General features: G+C 44.3%; 1 protein-coding gene across 1 annotated transcript in view; it reads right to left on the bottom strand.

Moving 5' to 3' along the window:
• The window catches only part of LOC124597792 (3 beta-hydroxysteroid dehydrogenase/Delta 5-->4-isomerase type 1), a 239,250-nt gene that overhangs the window by 72,308 nt on the left and 149,743 nt on the right, over window positions 1-17,199 (bottom strand). The window contains exon 4 of the mRNA XM_047135961.1: window positions 7,527-7,691. Coding sequence (XP_046991917.1) covers window positions 7,527-7,691 — 165 coding nt within the window. The remainder of the gene's footprint in view (window positions 1-7,526; window positions 7,692-17,199) is intronic.

Below are 17,199 nucleotides of genomic sequence, written 5' to 3'. Positions count from 1 at the left end.
ATCCCAACGGCCTCGTATCACTAGCAGTCGAGATGACAGGCATTTTATCCGCAGGGCTGTAACGCAACGTGCAGCCACGTCTCGATCCCTGAGTCAACAGATGGGGACGTTTACAAGACAATAACCATCTGCACGAACAGTTTGACGACGTTTGCAGCAGCATGGACTATCAGCTCGGAGACCATGGCTGCGGTTACCATTGACGCTGCATCACAGACAGGAGCGCCTGCGATGGTGTACTCAACGACGAACCTCGGTGCACGAATGGCCAAACGTCTTTTTTTCTGATGAATCCAGGTTCTGTTTACAGCATCATGACGGTCGCATCCGTGTCTGGCGACATCGCGGTGAACGCACATTGGAAGCGTGTATTCGTCATCGCCATACTGGCGTATCACCCGGCGTCATGGTATGGGGTGCCATTGATTACACGTCTCGCTCACCTCTTGTTCGCATTGACGGCCTTTGAACAATAGACGTTGCATTTCAGATGTGTTATGACCAGTTGTTCTACCCTTCATTCGATCCCTGAGAAACCCTACATTTCAGCAGGATAATGCACGACCGCATGTTGTAGGTCCTGTTCGGGCCTTTCTGGATACATAAAATATTCGGCTGCTGCCCTGGCCAGCACATTCTCCAGATCTCTCACCAATTTAAAATGTCTGGCTCGTCACAATACGTCAGTCACTACTCTCTGGTATCGTGTTGAAGCTGCATGGGCAGCTGTACCTGTACACGCCATCCAAGCTCTGTTTGACTCACTGCCCAGGCGTATCAAGGCCAGAGGTGGTTGTTCTGTGTACTGATTTCTCACCCCAAACTGCGTGAAACTGTAATCACATGTCAGTTCTACTATAATATATTTGTCTAATGAATACCCGTTTATCATCTGCATTTCTTCTTGGTGTAGCAATTTTAATGGCCAGTAGTGTATGTTTACATGCAAATACATGTTGTTACTAATTGGGTTGGGTTGGGTTGGGTTGTTTGGGGAAGGAGACCAGACAGCGAGGTCGGTCTCATCGGATTAGGGATGGAAGTCGGCCGTGCCCCTTTGAAAGGAACCATCCCGGCATTTTCCTGGAGCGTTTTAGGGAAAAGCACGAAAAACCTAAGTCAGGATGGCCGGACGCGGGATTGAAGCGTCGTCCTCCCGAATGCGAGTCCAGTTTCTAACCACTGCGCCACCTCGCTCGGTGTTACTAATTGCACAATTACGTAATAGTTAGGCAAATCGCTACCATTATCCATTATAGCTTGGCACCTTTTTGGAATGATTTTCGCAAGGTTTTTCTGCATATTGTCTCGATAACTATCTCCATATCGTCCTGATTTTATACAACAGCTGCTTCAAAGTAGCGGGTGGTTATAATTAAATTTTCCCTATTTATCACGTTATAACATGGAAACTAACTAACATATGAGGACCAAACATGGCAGCATTAATGTTTATATGGTAACAGGTAAAGATGGTAAAAATTTTTATTGTATTCTACCTTCATCATTTTAATTTAGCCCCAGGCACTGGCGTGAGCTGTTACATAAACTACTCCGCAGTACTTGTGGTTGGCTTCCACGGTATACCGCTGAGCTAGGGATGTCACCACGGTATTGCTGAGTGAGAGACCCAACTATCTGCCTCAAACCCGCCAATGGGAGGACCGGGTCCCGTCATTTGAGGTACTCGAGGGGGTCGGCAAGGTAGCGGCCGCAACAGCGGATCGCTCTCTTGCCTGCCACCTTCCCTACCCTCTGGACGTGTCCGCCAGTCCTTCCTATTAAGGGCGAAATGCTCTTTCCGTAGCATGTGCTGTTCACTCCACTACCGTAGCCAGTTTTCATGAACATTTTGTCCCGTAGTGGTAGCTTTTGGGAATCATGGTATTTATCATTGTTCGTGCAGGAAAACACCCCAGATACCCACCTGCTACCACCCTGACATGCACAAATGTCAAGGACATGGGGAAGAGAAATAATGCAGAATACCTTCAATTGAAACACTTTTAATGTGCTGTTACTGTACATCATACCATTATGTACCGGTACCATTACTGCTACTAAAGGGGCTCGATACGGCGCCCATCAGTCTTCAAAAGAGTCTGAAAGTGCAGGATTGCATTCCGCATAGGAGAACTAAGCATGTTCGTAGATATGCTGGCTACCTCTCTTGATATGTTGCGCTTCAGATCGGCACATGTGGGAATGTTCCTCTGGTAAACGATGTCCTTCAGGGAGCCCCAGAAGCAGAAATCACAGAGAGTCAGATCAGGTGATCTTGCCAGCCAAGCACTTGGATACGATCGGCTGATAATTCGATTGTTTCCAAATGTGTTTCTGAGAAGCAAGTGAACTGCACAAGCGATGTGTGGTGGCGCTCCATTTTTCATAAAAACTGTTGAGTTCAATGCTTCTCTTTGCTGTAGGGTGGGTATGACATGCTGGCGAAGCATATCGCAGTAACGCTGGCCAATCACGGTGCACGTCTTTGACCCTTGAGCGCCATCCTTTACAAAAAGGAATTGGCCAATAATGAATGTAGCCATGAAGCCACACCATATGGTGACACGTTCACCATGCAGAGGAACGTCCCGCACAGCTACTGGAGGTGAAGATCCCCACACTCGACAATTCTGTGTGTTCACCTCACCCCAGAGGAAAATGAGCTTCGTCCGTCCGTAGGATGGCCCAGGGCCAGCCTTCGTCAACTTGAAACCATGTCAACTGGGAGTGAGAGTGAGAGACTGTAGTACCGCAAACCCTGTGCGAGATGGCTTCCCAAGAAACTGTCCAAACAATCACAAAGTACAGCAGATAGAAATGGATGCCGCCTCAACGTATCATTATGAAAAAGAATTTTTTAAAAAATTGTCGCAGGATACGAGACAAGGTCTATTTAGAAAATGAAGAAACAGAAGAGCATTCCAAGCAGTGGATGCATTCCCACTCCCCCAGTAAACCAAAGAGGTGTAGGCGAATCTCTATGAGAAAGTGTAACGTTACTGTGTCCTCGGACCGAAAAGTAGTTTTCTTGGTGGAATTCATGGAAAGTCGTATGACTGTCACTGCAGCCTCGTATAGAATGACTCTTCAACTGCTACAAATGGCAATTCAGAACAAGCGAAGAAGAATGTAGTGATCAGGCATTGTCCTTTTTCATGACAAAGCTCTGCCATACGCTGCAGCTGCAACAAAGACGCTCGTGCGGTGTTCTCGATGGGAAGTCTTTGATAACCACCATGCAGCGCGGACCTAGCTCTCTCTGATTTTCATCCCTTTGCTCACATGAAACACTGCCTAAGAGGATAGCGTTTTGGCACAGACAACAAGCTGCAGGCCAGCGTAGAGAATTGGCGGAAAGCAAATGGCGGCTGCCTTTTATGATGAGGATATTGGAATGTTGGTTCCACGCACGGTAAGACAATTGTCTAAGTCAGAGCAGCGGCTATATAGAGAAGAAGACGGAAAGTGTAGCTCTCTGTTGCAAATAAAACATTTTTGATTTGCACTATGATTTCCATTTCACGACCAATCGGACCCATAAAAAATAGCCGTCGTATGTAGCGTTATTCACACGTACTTCCGAGATTTCGGGAGGCGACAGCTCAGCAAAATGCAGTACATATAGAAACCAGACACACATCAGTGCATAGAGAAACCCTCAAGTCTTAGACTCACTTTACAGGTGCTCAATATAGACACCGTCTGTGACACAGGAATGTCAGTCATTGACGTTGCTGACATGAACTGCCTGCGAAGGCACAACCGCATTGGAAATGTCCTGCCTATCTGCAGGCGTGAACTACATTGCCTGACAAAAAAAGTAAAACAACCAGAAGGTGTGGAGGATACGGAATCACGCTTCATTAATTTAGAGGGTACGTGATGTTATTTCTGTGATTGCAAACTCGCCTCCATTTTACAAACATGTTGGTAGTAAGGGCTCACTTACAAGTGTGATGTTGCACTTCTCTGGTCGGGATGCGTTCTCTGATTTGGTTGGGAAGGGTGTCATAAAGCCGTTGTATCCCCTCCAGAGCCAAGCTGACCCAACAGCTGCTGTAAGAGATCTTTGATATACTGGACAATATCATTGGGACGGAGTTTATCACCGAGCTGCTCCATCACAAGTTCTATCAGGGGATCTCGCCGGCGATATCAGTGCGCATTTCGCCAACACTAGTGTGGTTACGTGTTGGCGCGAGTATGCGAGCAACACAGAGTAGCAAAGTTATTTATTACTGATTGTGCATGAAAAGTAATTTTGTATCTTATGTTGGTTAGACTGTGAGTGGTTTAAGGATCGTTGACCCTCGTGAGTACACGATTCTGCTATTATGGTTTTATTATTTTAGTCAACACGAGTGTGTGAATTACGTAACTGGCATTCCTTGCGAAATTTTCTACTACGTCTGTTAACATCTGCCTAAGTTTGAATATCCGCGCCACTTGTGGTAGCGACCCATTTCAGCCACCACGACCTGATCAAGAACCGACACCTTCTCTATCAGTGAGAGAAACTGCTCGGAGCGAAAACGCCAGTTCATTACAATTTCCACTATTTTTGTATCTTTTCAGATGTATTAAGATCCACCTGCTATCCCCACATGAACTGTAGTCTCAGTATGAATGAAGTCAGTACCGTGAACAGAGTAGTACATTTGTAGTGGGAAGGGATGGGAGGAGGGAGTGAGGGAGGGTTTCGTAACTAAATTGAAGCGTCATACCTGCAGTTGTTACATTTTACACACATCAAAAAAAAGATTTGGCCTCACCTCGGTTCTGACAGTTCCGGAACCTGTACAGAAAATTGGAATGCACATTAACATAAACATCATTTCTGTCCGTTTATTGCTCATGAAAATCACATATTGCATGTTGTACCACCATACAGCGAGACCTTCAGACTTGGTGGTCCAGACTACTGTACACACCGGTACCTCTGATACCCAGTAGCACGTCCTCTTGCATTGATGCATGTCTGTATTCGTCGTGGAATACTATCCATAAGTTCATCAAGGCACTGTTGGACCAGATTGTCCCACTCCCCAACGGCGATTCGGCGTAGATCCCTCAGAGTGATTGGTGGGTCACATCGTCCATAAACAGATCTTTTCAATCTATCCCAGGCATACTCAATATGGTTCATGTCTAGAGAACATGCGGGCCACTCTAGTCGAGCGACGTTGTTATCCTGAAGGGCGTCATTCAGAAGATGTGCATGATGGGGGCGCGAATTGTCGTCCATGAAGACGAATGCCTCGCCGATATGGTTGCACTATCAGTCGCAGCATGGCATTTACGTATCGTAGAGCAGTTACGGCGCCTTCCATGACCACCAGTGGCGAACGTCCGTCCAACATAATGCCACCCCGAAACATCAGGGAACCTCCACCTCGCTGCGCTCGCTGGACGGTGTGTCTAAGGCGTTCAGCCTGACCGGGTTGAATCCAAACCCCGTCTCCGACGATTGTCTGGTTGAAAGCATATGCGATACTCAGCAGTGAAGAGAACATGATGCCAATTCTGAGCGGTCCAGTCGGCATGTTGTTAGGCTCGTCTGTATCGCGCTGCATGGTGTCGTGGTTGCAAAGATAGACCTCGCCATTGTCGTCGGGAGTGAAGTTGCGCATCATGCAGCGTATTGTGCACAGTTTGAGTCGTAACACGATGTCCTGGGGCTGCACGAAATGCATTATTCAACATTGTGGCGTTGCTGTAAAGGTTTCTCCGAGCCATAATCCGGAGGTAGCGGTCATCCGCTCCAGTAGAAGCCCTTAGGCGGCCTAAGCGAGGCTTGTCATCTACAGTTCCTGTCTCTCTGTATCCCCGCCATGTCCGAACAACATCACTTTGGTTCACTCCGAGACTCCTGGACACTTTCCTTGTTGAGAGCCCTTCCTGGCACAAAGTAACAAAGCGGACGCGTTCGAAACGCGGTATTGACCGTCTAGGCATGGTTGAACTGGAGACAAACACGGGCTGTGTACCTCCTTCCTGATGGAATGACTGGAACTGATCGGCTGTCAGATCCCCACCGTCTAATAGGCGCTGCTCATGCATGGTTGTTTACATCTTAGGGTGGAATTAGTGACATTTCCGAACAGTCAAAGGGACTGTGTCTGTGATACAATATGGACAGTCAACGTCTATCTTCAGGAGTTCTGGAAACTGCGGTGATGCAAAACGTTTTTTGAAGTGCGTACTTTATTTATGCATGGTTGCACTATTTCGGACTTAGGCCATTTGCAAGTACCGTCCGTTGGCTGTTTAGCCACGAAAAATCTGTGATGACAAGAATTTTGATTATCAGCAGGTAGCTAATGGTAATGAAGAAAGACCTAAGGCTGAAATTATGCGGTATTGCATTGATACACTAAAATTAAACAGATGAAGAAAGGAAGATTAGCGTTCAATGTAATGTCAACACCGAAGTCATCACAGTACAAGCTCGGAGTGTGTCAAGGATGTCCGCCTATGTAGCTGAGTGGTAACGTGTTTGTCTACCATACAGCAAACCCGGGTTCCGTTCCCGGCGGGGTTGGAGATTTACTCCACTCGTGGACTGGGTGTTGTGTTGTCTTCATCATCATTTCGTCCTTATCACCGCCACGCGAGTTGACCAATGTGGCGTCGCCTGAATTAAGACTTGCAACTCGGGGGCCGAACCTCCCCCACTAAAACACTAAAACGACCTATTCTTGAGTACTGCTCGAGCGTTTGGGATCCCTATCAGGTCGGGTTGAGGGAGGACATAGAAGCAATTCAGAGGCGGGCTGCTAGATTTGTTACTGGTAGGTTTGATAATCACGCGAGTGTTGCTTCAGGAACTCGGGTGGGAGTCTCTAGAGGAAAGGACGCGTTATTTTCGTGAATCGCTACTGAGTTAATTTAGAGAACCAGCATTTGAGGCTGACTGCAGTACAATTTTACTGCCGCCAACTTACATTTCGCGGAAAGACCACAAAGATAAGACAAGAGAGATTAGGGCTCGTACAGAGGCATATAAGCAGTCATTTTTCCCTCGTTCTGTTTGGGAGTGGAACAGGGAGAGAAGATGCTAGTTGTGGTACGAGGTACCCTCCGCCACGCACCGTATGGTGGATTGCGGAGTGTGTATGTAGATGTAGAATTGGGTCTCCGGCCAACAGTGCCACACGACCATACTATTTCTTTTTTTTTTTTTTTGGTGTTTCAGGGGTGGGGAAGATATCCGGTCGTGCGGTTTTGGAGGAATCATCCCTGCATTTACCGGCAGTAATTCAGGACAATCATGGGAAACCTAAATCTGGATGGCCAGATGCGGATTTGAGCCATCGTCCTCCCTGATGCGACTCCACTGTGCTAACCACTGCGCCACCTCGATCCATTGTCGAAAGTCGCGTGGAGTCATTTAAGAAACTCACGGAAACTGTCGACCCTGTTTGAAAGAACAACATTGAAGAAAAAATCTGGTTTATATCAGCGCCATCTGTATGGACAATTTGAGAAATTTTCCCTTTCCCTCGTACGAGCTACGGACGTACCTTTGACGTTGTGCTGGTGCAGCGCGTCGTAGTCGGGAGGGAAGCTGTAGTCGACGAGTGCTGCGCAGTGGAAGACGACGCCGGCGCCGCGGAAGGCCAGCCTGCAGGCCTCGGCGTCGCGCACGTCCGCCACGAAGCTGCACACCGCCACACGCTGGTCGCACTCTGTAACGGACCACACGCTACTTGACAAACGGTGCTACAGCCTGGCTTCACACCGTGAGGTTTAACGCCACTGCACTCAAACTATGGACAGTGTAATTCACGTACATAGAACACTGCGAAATGCAATACTGGGGATTGTACTACAGTTAATTTACTAGGCACGGCTGAGTACAGTTGAGACACCGCCCACGGCTAATGCGAGAGGTCATGGTCACTTCGGGCTGTCCAGAAGACCTGCTAGTCCAACAAGTATTGCCACGACCAAAGAAATAAACTGAAGAGCAAAAGAAACTGATACAGCTGCCTAATGTCGTGTAGGGTCCCCGCGAGCACGCGAAAGTGCCTGACATGTCCTGGCATAGACTTGACTAATGTCTCAAATAGTGCTGGAGGGAACTAACACCATGAATCCTGCAGGGCTCTCCATAGATCCGCACGAGTACGAAGGGCGGAGATCTCTTAAGAACGGGACGTTGCAAGGCATCCCTGGAAATGCCCAAGTCCGTCGGAATGCACTATGGACATGAATGGGTGTAGGTGATCAGACAGGTTGCTTACGTACGTGTCACCTGTCAGAATCGTATCAAGAGGTATCAGGGGTCCCATATCACTCCAATTCACACGCCCCAAACGATTACAGAGCCTCCATCAGCTTCAACAGTCCGCTGCTGACATGCAGGGTCCATGGATTCATGAGGTTGTCTCCATACCCGTACACTTCCATACGCTCGATACAAATTGAAACGAGACTCGTTCGATCACGCAACATGTTTCCAGTCATCAACAGTCCAATGTCGGTGTTGACGGGCCCAGGCGATGCGTAAAGCTTTGTGTCGTGCAGTCATCAAGGGTACACTGGTGGGCCTTCGGGGCCGAAAAACCCATATAGACGTTTCGTTGAAGGGTTCATATACTGACACTTGTTGATGCCCCAGCACTGAGATCCGCAGCAATTTGCGGAAGGGTTCCACTTCTGTCAGGCTAAATGATTTCTTCAGTCGTTGTTGGTTCCGTTCTTAAAGGATCTTTTTCCCGACCGCGGCGATGTCGGAGATTTGATGTTTTACCGGGCTCCTGATATTCACGATACACTCGTGAAATGGTAGTACCGGAAAATCCCCAATTCATCGCTGCCTCGGAGATGCTGTGTCCCATCGCTCATGCGTCGACTATAACACCATGTTCAAACTCACTTAATTATTGATAACCTGTCATTGTAGCAGCAGTAACTGATCTAACTGCGCCAGACGCTTGTTGTCTTATTTAGACGTTGCCGACCGCAGCGCCGTATTCTGCCTTTTCACATGTCTTTGTATTTGAATACGCATTCTTTGGCGCTTCAGTGTATCTTGATGTATTCAGAATGTTGGAACATAGATCGAGTATTGTCACTGAGTTTGATCACCTAATGGTTTGCGCTGAATTTATAGGGGAATGTCATTAGCCTACTCTAATGAAGCTGTTGTTAATAAATTACTTCACTTGTAAGTAACATAATTTGTGCGAAACTAAATCAATGGAAGACAGAGGGAAACAGATCAGATAAATGTACACGAAGTTGATATTGTTTAAAGAACACTGACTGATACGCTTTTCTTGTAAATTGGCCTACTTACTGTGGATATATAGTCTCACCTACATTTTAAAGTCGAATAACCGCAGGTCTAGGTAACAAATTACTATTTATTATTAATCTTTTCAATAATTGTATATCATTAACGTATTTTTTCGGTTCTCTTTATTCTCATTAGCTTTACAACAAAAATATTAGATTGTCGGTAGAGATCTGTTTTTCACTCCAGTGCACAACGTACAAAAATATGATTCAGCTTTATTTTATCGATTATCAAATAATTTTTATAGCCTGCGCATGTAAAAACAATTGTTTCACTCGTTAAACAATAATACTTGCTGTTGTACAACGACAGCAGGAGGTTGACATCAGATTTGTTGTGTCCTGTAGCATGTCGAATCTTGTAGAGCTTGCGCAAGTGCGTGCATATTCACGTACATGAATTGAACTTACGAGATCCGGTATTTTGCTCTTTTCCGAGAAACCAATATCCTAACGTAATATGACATAAAACCTGGCAGCTTCGGCTTGCATTAGAACTGTTCAAAGAAACTGAAAAACATTATAACGCTAGAACAAATACATAAATAAATAAAACTTGCCTACACACCTGAAATTCTCCACAACAGCAACGATAGTTAAATCTTCGAACCACATTTTTAAATGTTTGTTTAATCAACTAATGTTTATTTTCCCTATAAACACCAACTATCTGTTAAAGGTACCTCAGATAAATATGTAAAACATTCAGTTACTAATGGTTACCCGTCTTGAGTTTACTGCAATTTAATTAAAGAGAATTACACCAGACGCGTTTCGCTTTTATTTGTAAAGCAACTTCTTTGGCTATTCTGAAAATTGGATACCTTTTGTAGAATAACCACGGAAGACGCTTTATAAATAAAATCGAAACGCGCCTGGTGTAATTCTCTTTAACTAAATTGCAGTAAGCTCAAGACCAATAACTGATTTTAATAGCTGCTGCGGAAGATGGCCATGAAAACAAATATATTGTGTAAGACAGTATGTCCAAGCGTAAACGTAAAATTACATTAGTCAGAAGTGGAGTAACCCCGGTATAATTACAAAAACAAGCTTGTTTGCATTATAATAAAGTCACCAAAATAAAGCAGCAGTTCACACGTCACAAATATCACGTTTAAGATAACATGGTGGCCAACAATCGCACTACATAGTGGAAATCATTTTCCGAAATTCGTCGTATCTGTGGTAGCAAGAAATGCTATTGTATAACAGAAACAAACATATAATACTGTACTAACAAATTCACACAATATAATGAAATAATAAGCAACCACTTGCATATAAGAAATTTAATTTCTTGACCAGCTCCATCTTGAAGGGATAAATTTGATCATGTTGCCATTGAATCCTTTTTCTAATAAAAGGTGAAACCTTTATTTGTAGAGCTTAAATCTACTGCACTAATCTGCCATATTAGAATCTAGAGATTAATGGTAATTCTGAATAACTATGTTCTGCAGGTGGGTTATTTTGTAGTCATTCACTTAGTGACCTTCTTCAGAAGGTTATGCCTGTCGCATATACGACGGGCATAACCTCCTGAAGAAGGGCACTAAGTTCCTGAAAGCAGTCAAGAAATTAAATTTCTTGTATGCAACTGGTTGCTGATTATTTCGTTGTATAATACTACATTTGCTGAAGATGGGCAAAATACTAAAATCACTCAACCCGACGTTGCAAAATATGTTGGCTAAAGTTCAGATTGGTTTCACGTAAGATGATACTTTGGCTAGTCTATTGTTTACATAGATCGCTGGTCAACATGGCATCGATGCGGTTACCAAATTCTACAGCCAAGCAGAGGAAGAAGAGGTGTAACAGTAATGAGACAGCAGAAAGACAGAGCAGCTGCGTCATGGGTGACCTGACTGGTTCACACCAGAGCCGTGGCTCTGTCGTTGCTTATGTGACAGGAAAGGATGCTTTAGAAATACGGGAAGCAGCCAAGTTCGCGTAAATACATACTGTTCATTTCTAGACAGGGGCGTTGAAGTGTAGCGGCCACCAACACCGAGGGGCGGTAGGGGGGATTTACGACTGCCTACAAATCTACGAGTCTATGAACCTACATGGATCAAAAAGTCAGCATATTGGACTGCTGTTCACGCTGAGTCCAGAACGCTGACCTAACGCCCTCCATCAAGATGGCCACCTGCACGCCTACCTCAGCTACTGTCGGCCATCTATCCTGGTAATCCACAGTTCGAGCCCTGGTCGTGAGGCTGCTCATCCACTCATTTGCCGTCGCCTGTGCAGGCAGACCCTTTGCTGTTGGCCTCCACTTGCTTGGGCAGACTCTGCTGCTGAGGGCCGTTTCATCGATGTTGGGCCCACGGCGTGGTTCTGCATGCTTTGGCCCACGCCGTTCTGACCGACCGGGCTGCCTCTGTCCTGTGTGGCTTCTGTTGTAAACTAGTGCCTGCTGCTAGAGTCAGCGACCTTGTCGAGTCGCTGCCGTCATCGTTTCAGCGACCGTGCGACGATGCAAACTTCCGGGTCGCCTCTTCGCAGGCTGCCTACAGCTTATGTCCTCGGGGCGTTGGCTTTTGCTACCATTGTCACGCTCCTGTATTTTGCTGAACAATAAATGAATGTTTTACCAATGTTTTCATCGCGACATATCAGATGACTACCAGACATCCACTCACTGCATTCCTGCTACCCCACCCATCGTGGTGAACCACTGGCTTTCTGACCTCTGCCAAAGTGACTGGCAACAAATCACAAAGGGAGTCTCACAGGGTTCAATTTCGGGTCGTCTGCTATTCCTTATACAGGTGAATAATTTTCCACTCAACGTTCAACAAGCAGAGTTGGTACATAAATACAGGTATCTGGAATAGATTTTCATGCGATTTCACGAGTTAAAAACTCGTGGTAAATTTTAGCCTATTCATCGAAGCTGAAAGTTTACCTGGTCGCGAGTTGTGAGTTGCCGGTGTGGCGACCCTATGGTGCAGCTTGGTCGCTAGCTCACTCGTTCATAACCCGGTGTGCGTCGAGTCCAATGGCGATAATACAGCAACAAATGACGTTTTGAGTTCTCCATTCAGTTACAACTGTGCGGTGTAGCTTTCAATCTCACAACGCACCATTGGCCTCCAAGATCACCGGTTCTCGCAGTACGTGGTCCTTTTCCTTTTAAACTGGGGGCTGGGACCGGAGTAGGGGGAAGAGGAGGGGTGTTGGGATCTGTGAAAGTATGCACCTACACGTCCCTCCTTCCAAAAACTTTGGTTGAACTGCGACGCAGCAACGACGTCGAAAGTTCCATGTGCCTTTACGCGAATGATGCCGTTGTATACAGAAAAGTCATATTTGTAGAAAATTACACCGAAATGCAGGAAGACTTGCACATGATCGACGTTTGGTGTAGTGAGTGCCAATTTTCCCTCAACACAAATAAATGTAACGTTTGGTGTATACATAAAGACCCATTATTGTATGATTACCCGACTGCAGAACGATAGCTGCCAGAATGATATTCATTGGATGAATCCTCAGGAAATGCAGTCTATCAACAAATGACACTCCTTCGACCAATAACTGGATATTGTTTGCCAATCTGGGATCCTCCCAGACAGGACTGATAGAGGAAATAGAGACGATCCAAAGAAGAGCAGTACATTTCGTTACATATTCATTTAGCAAGCGCAAAAGCGTCATAGAGATGCTCAGTCAACTATAGTGGCAGACGCAGCAAGACAGACGTCCTTCAAGGTCTATCGATAAAATTCCCAGAACGTCTAAGTTTGTCTATTAGTGCTAGGAATAAGCATTTTTCTATTTTTACTTTTATTTAAGAAATGCTTGGTACTGTAGGTACTGGTAACAGAGAGTTAACTCTTCATCATGAATTGTCAGGAAATCTGAGTACCAACATGTTTAGATGCGTTAATCTACTCCGCGAATTTATGAACACTGGAGGCAATCGACATGAAATATTCGGCCAAACACAGCAACAAATCTATACCTGAGGAAGATGCTCTTCGTCTGCTAAAAGTTAGAACATGGACAAGACGGATATGGACAATTTAGAACTGAGCGTTTCGTAAATAATACTTCAAAACTTTGCTGACGGTACCACAAAGGTAAAACTCCCAAATATGAAGAGGAAAACATTAGTTCCAATTTTGAAATGAAAAAGAACAGTAGCTTCCCAAAAAATTGTTAAAGCAAGAGAAGACGCTGTGAAAGATATTTTGAGATATGATCTGTTGCCCACTACAATGTTGTTTGATAGTAGTGCCTACGCAACTAAACCTGTAAAGCATGTGCTATTGACTGAACCATAAATGAATTGACTGAACCACAAATGAAACTGAAAAAAACTCGACCAGACCAGTGTGATATTATGGATGCCACTGTCATAGTTGATTTTAAGTCATAAATTTGACAACTCAGAACTCAGGACGTGCTAACTTTCAAAAATATATTTGATCAATTGTGGATTAATACAAGTAACGTAAAAGAGAACTATACGAGTAGACTTTGTGTTTGACAGCTACACTGAGCAGTCACTTAATGAAGATGAAAGAGAAAGACGGAGAAATGCTGATGCAACCGAACTGATAAAAATCAAAGAGGAGACTCTTATTCCTGAACCGATGGCCAGATTCTGGTTTTCAGGAAAAAAGAGACGCACCAACTGGCTCCTGCTATCAGTTTCGTTGAAACAGCGAAAACGACATGTCTCCACTTCAGTGCTAACAAGGGAGCCTCCCCATCGCACTCCCCTCAGGTTTAGTTATAAGTTGGCACAGTGGATAGGCCTTGAAAAACTGAACACAGGTCAATCGAGAAAACAGGAAGAAGTTGTGTGGAACTATGAAAAAAATATGCAAAATATACAAACTGAGTAGTCCATGCGCAAGATAAGCAACATCAAGGTTAATGTGAACTCAGGAGTGCCGTGGTCCCGTGGTTAGCGTGAGCAGCTGCGGAGCGAAATGTCCTTGCTTCAAGTCTTCCCTCGAGTGTAAAGTTTAATTTTTTATATAATCAACTTCGCTCTCCAAAATTCCAGGACATGTTCAGATTTGCTTGGACATATACAGGATTTGAACAGTCTACACACGGAAAAATTTGAAAACGTCAAAAACATATATTTTGACAGAGCACAGGGAAAACTGTGCGACTGTGAAACTGTTGCTTTCATTTGTTGCAGTTTATGTGACAAATCCTTATGTTTTCATCACTTTTTTGGGAGTGATTATCACATCCACAAGAAAACCTAAATCGGGCAAGGTAGAAGAATCTTTTTACCCATTCGCCAAGTGTACAAGTTGGGTGGGTCGACAACATATTCCTGTCATGTGACGCACATGCCGTCACCAGTGTCGTATAGAATATATCAGACGTGTTTTCCTGTGGAGGAATCGGTTGACCTATGACCTTGCGATCAAATGTTTTCGGTTCTCATTGGAGAGGCACATCCTTTCGTCTACTAATTGCACGGTTTTGCGGTGCGGTCGCAAAACACAGACACTAAACTTATTGCAGTGAACAGAGACGTCAATGAATGAACGGACAGATATAACTTTGCGAAAAGAAAGAAAATAAAATTTTCACTGGAGGGAAGACTTGAACGAAGGACCTCTCGGTCCGCAGCTGCTCAAGCTAACCGCGGGACCACAGCGCTCCTGAGTTCACATTGACCTCGATGTTGCCTATCTTGCACATGGACTACTCAGTTTGTATATTTTATTTTTTTCATAGTTTTACACAACTTCTTCCTGTTTTCTCGCGTGATCTGTGTTCAGTTTTTCAAGGCCTATCCACTGTGCCAACTTATAACTAAATCTGAGGGGGGTGCGATGGGGAGGTTCCCTTGCAAGTGTAAACACCTCAGGAGACAATGACTGCAGATCCATTATGGAGTCGAGGTAGCAGTTGTCGTTATACTGGTTATCACTGTTAGCATTCAACCTGATGATGAGAGCATTGTCTCTTGAAACACGTTGTTAAAATATGTGTATAAGAATCGCGGTTGAATGCTAACAATGATAACCAATGACTGCAGAGCTGCAGTAACAGTAACCGACAAAGGAGTGCAAACTTGCTCGGATCTTCGAACCTTCGTTGAAGAAGCAGATGGCAGAATTATAACCCACCTGTTCCATGTTGTCCAGTCGGGTATAACATGACTTACAGTGCTCTCAAATTTCACAAATGTTATTGTTCTCGTCCTTCTATTATATTTCAGCTACTCAGTAACGGATTGTAAGAACTGAGGATCAAAGTGAGGATGGATGATAAAATGCGCTATGTGCCTCTACACACATTTGGGTGGCTTCTGGGAGCTCCACTTGCAACATTTTAATTAGGGTCCAAATACTTGCCAGGTTTTGATGTCACTAGTAAGACAGAAACAAAACCATGTGCACTAAAAGCCTCGCCAGGAACTTTAATACTTTGATTTGCAAAACGTAACACTCGTCTAAAGAAAGCATTGACAAAGCAGCGGAATACTTTATTCACGTTTTATACCCATTATCAAACTGTAAGACATTTGATGAACTTCATTGCTCATTACACAAGCAGAAACAGTAATCAGAACTACAACCAACATCTTTTTCAGTAAGAAATGGACATACCTGAAGATGCTTTTTTGTTTTGCGGTAATGTTTACACCTAGCTATTTTCCTGATACAAGCAGCATCTGATAGATTACGGATGGTGCAAAGATGAAAATGGTGCCCAAAGCGTGACCTGTGCCTTAGCAAAATACCTTCAGAATTGTTAACACGTGCAGATGTACATCATGTGCTGGTAGTAAGTGTAAACGTAAGTTGCAATATTTGACAAGCACAGACTATTGCAGATACGGTGCATAATGTAAAAGATACAGTGAGACAAATATGTTAGTTTTATACACAAGTTTTCACACCACAGTTTACTTCTGTGTCTCTAAAAATGTTGTGCAAATATAATTATATTTTGTAGTGTAAATATCATTTTCGCAATAAAATACTATATTCCACTTTCATTCATATTTTTATTTAAAATCCAATATAAGTCATTTATTTTAATAGAAAACAGCCACGCAACTTCACAAACCACCTTAATCGATTCCTTGCCCTTAAAAAACTTACAGGGTGGTCCGTGGATAGTGACTGGGCCAAATATCTCACGAAATAAGCGTCAAACGAAATAAACTACAAAGAACGAAACTTGTCTAACTTGAAGGGGGAAACCAGATGGCGCAATGGTTGGCTCGCTAGATGGTGCTGCCAGAGGTCAAACGGATATCAACTGCGTTTTTTTAATAGGAACACCATTTTTATTACATATTCTTGTAGTACGCAAAGAAATATGAATGTTTTAGTTGGACTACTGTTTTCGCTTTGCGATAGATGGCGCTGTAATAGTCACAAACATATGGCTCACAATTTTAGATGAACAGTTGGTAACAGGTAGGTTTTTTAAATTAAAATACAGAACGTAGGTACGTTTGAAAATTTTATTTCGGTTGTTCCAATGTGATACATGTACCTTTGTGAACTTATCATTTCTGAGAACGCATGCAGTTACAGCGTAATTACCTGTAAATACCACATTAATACAATAAATGCTCAAAATGATGTCCGTCAATCTCAATGCATTTGGCAATACGTGTAATGACATTTCTCTCAACAGCGAGTAGTTCGCCTTCCGTAATGTTCGCACATGCATTGACAATGCACTGACGCATGTTGTCAGACGCTGTCGGTGGATCACGATAGCGAATATCCTTCAACTTTCCCAACAGAAAGAAATCCGTGGACGTCAGATACGGTGAACGTACGGGCCATGGTATGGTGCTTCGACAACTAATCCACCTGTCATGAAGCGAGCTATGTGTCGGACATCCATCATGTTGGAAGTACATCGCCATTCTGCCATGCAGTG

This window comes from Schistocerca americana, chromosome 1 (assembly GCF_021461395.2).
Source record: "Schistocerca americana isolate TAMUIC-IGC-003095 chromosome 1, iqSchAmer2.1, whole genome shotgun sequence".
NCBI lineage: Eukaryota > Metazoa > Arthropoda > Insecta > Orthoptera > Acrididae > Schistocerca > Schistocerca americana.
Note: the sequence above shows the minus strand (reverse complement) of the source record. Positions and strands in the feature narration are given on the sequence as shown.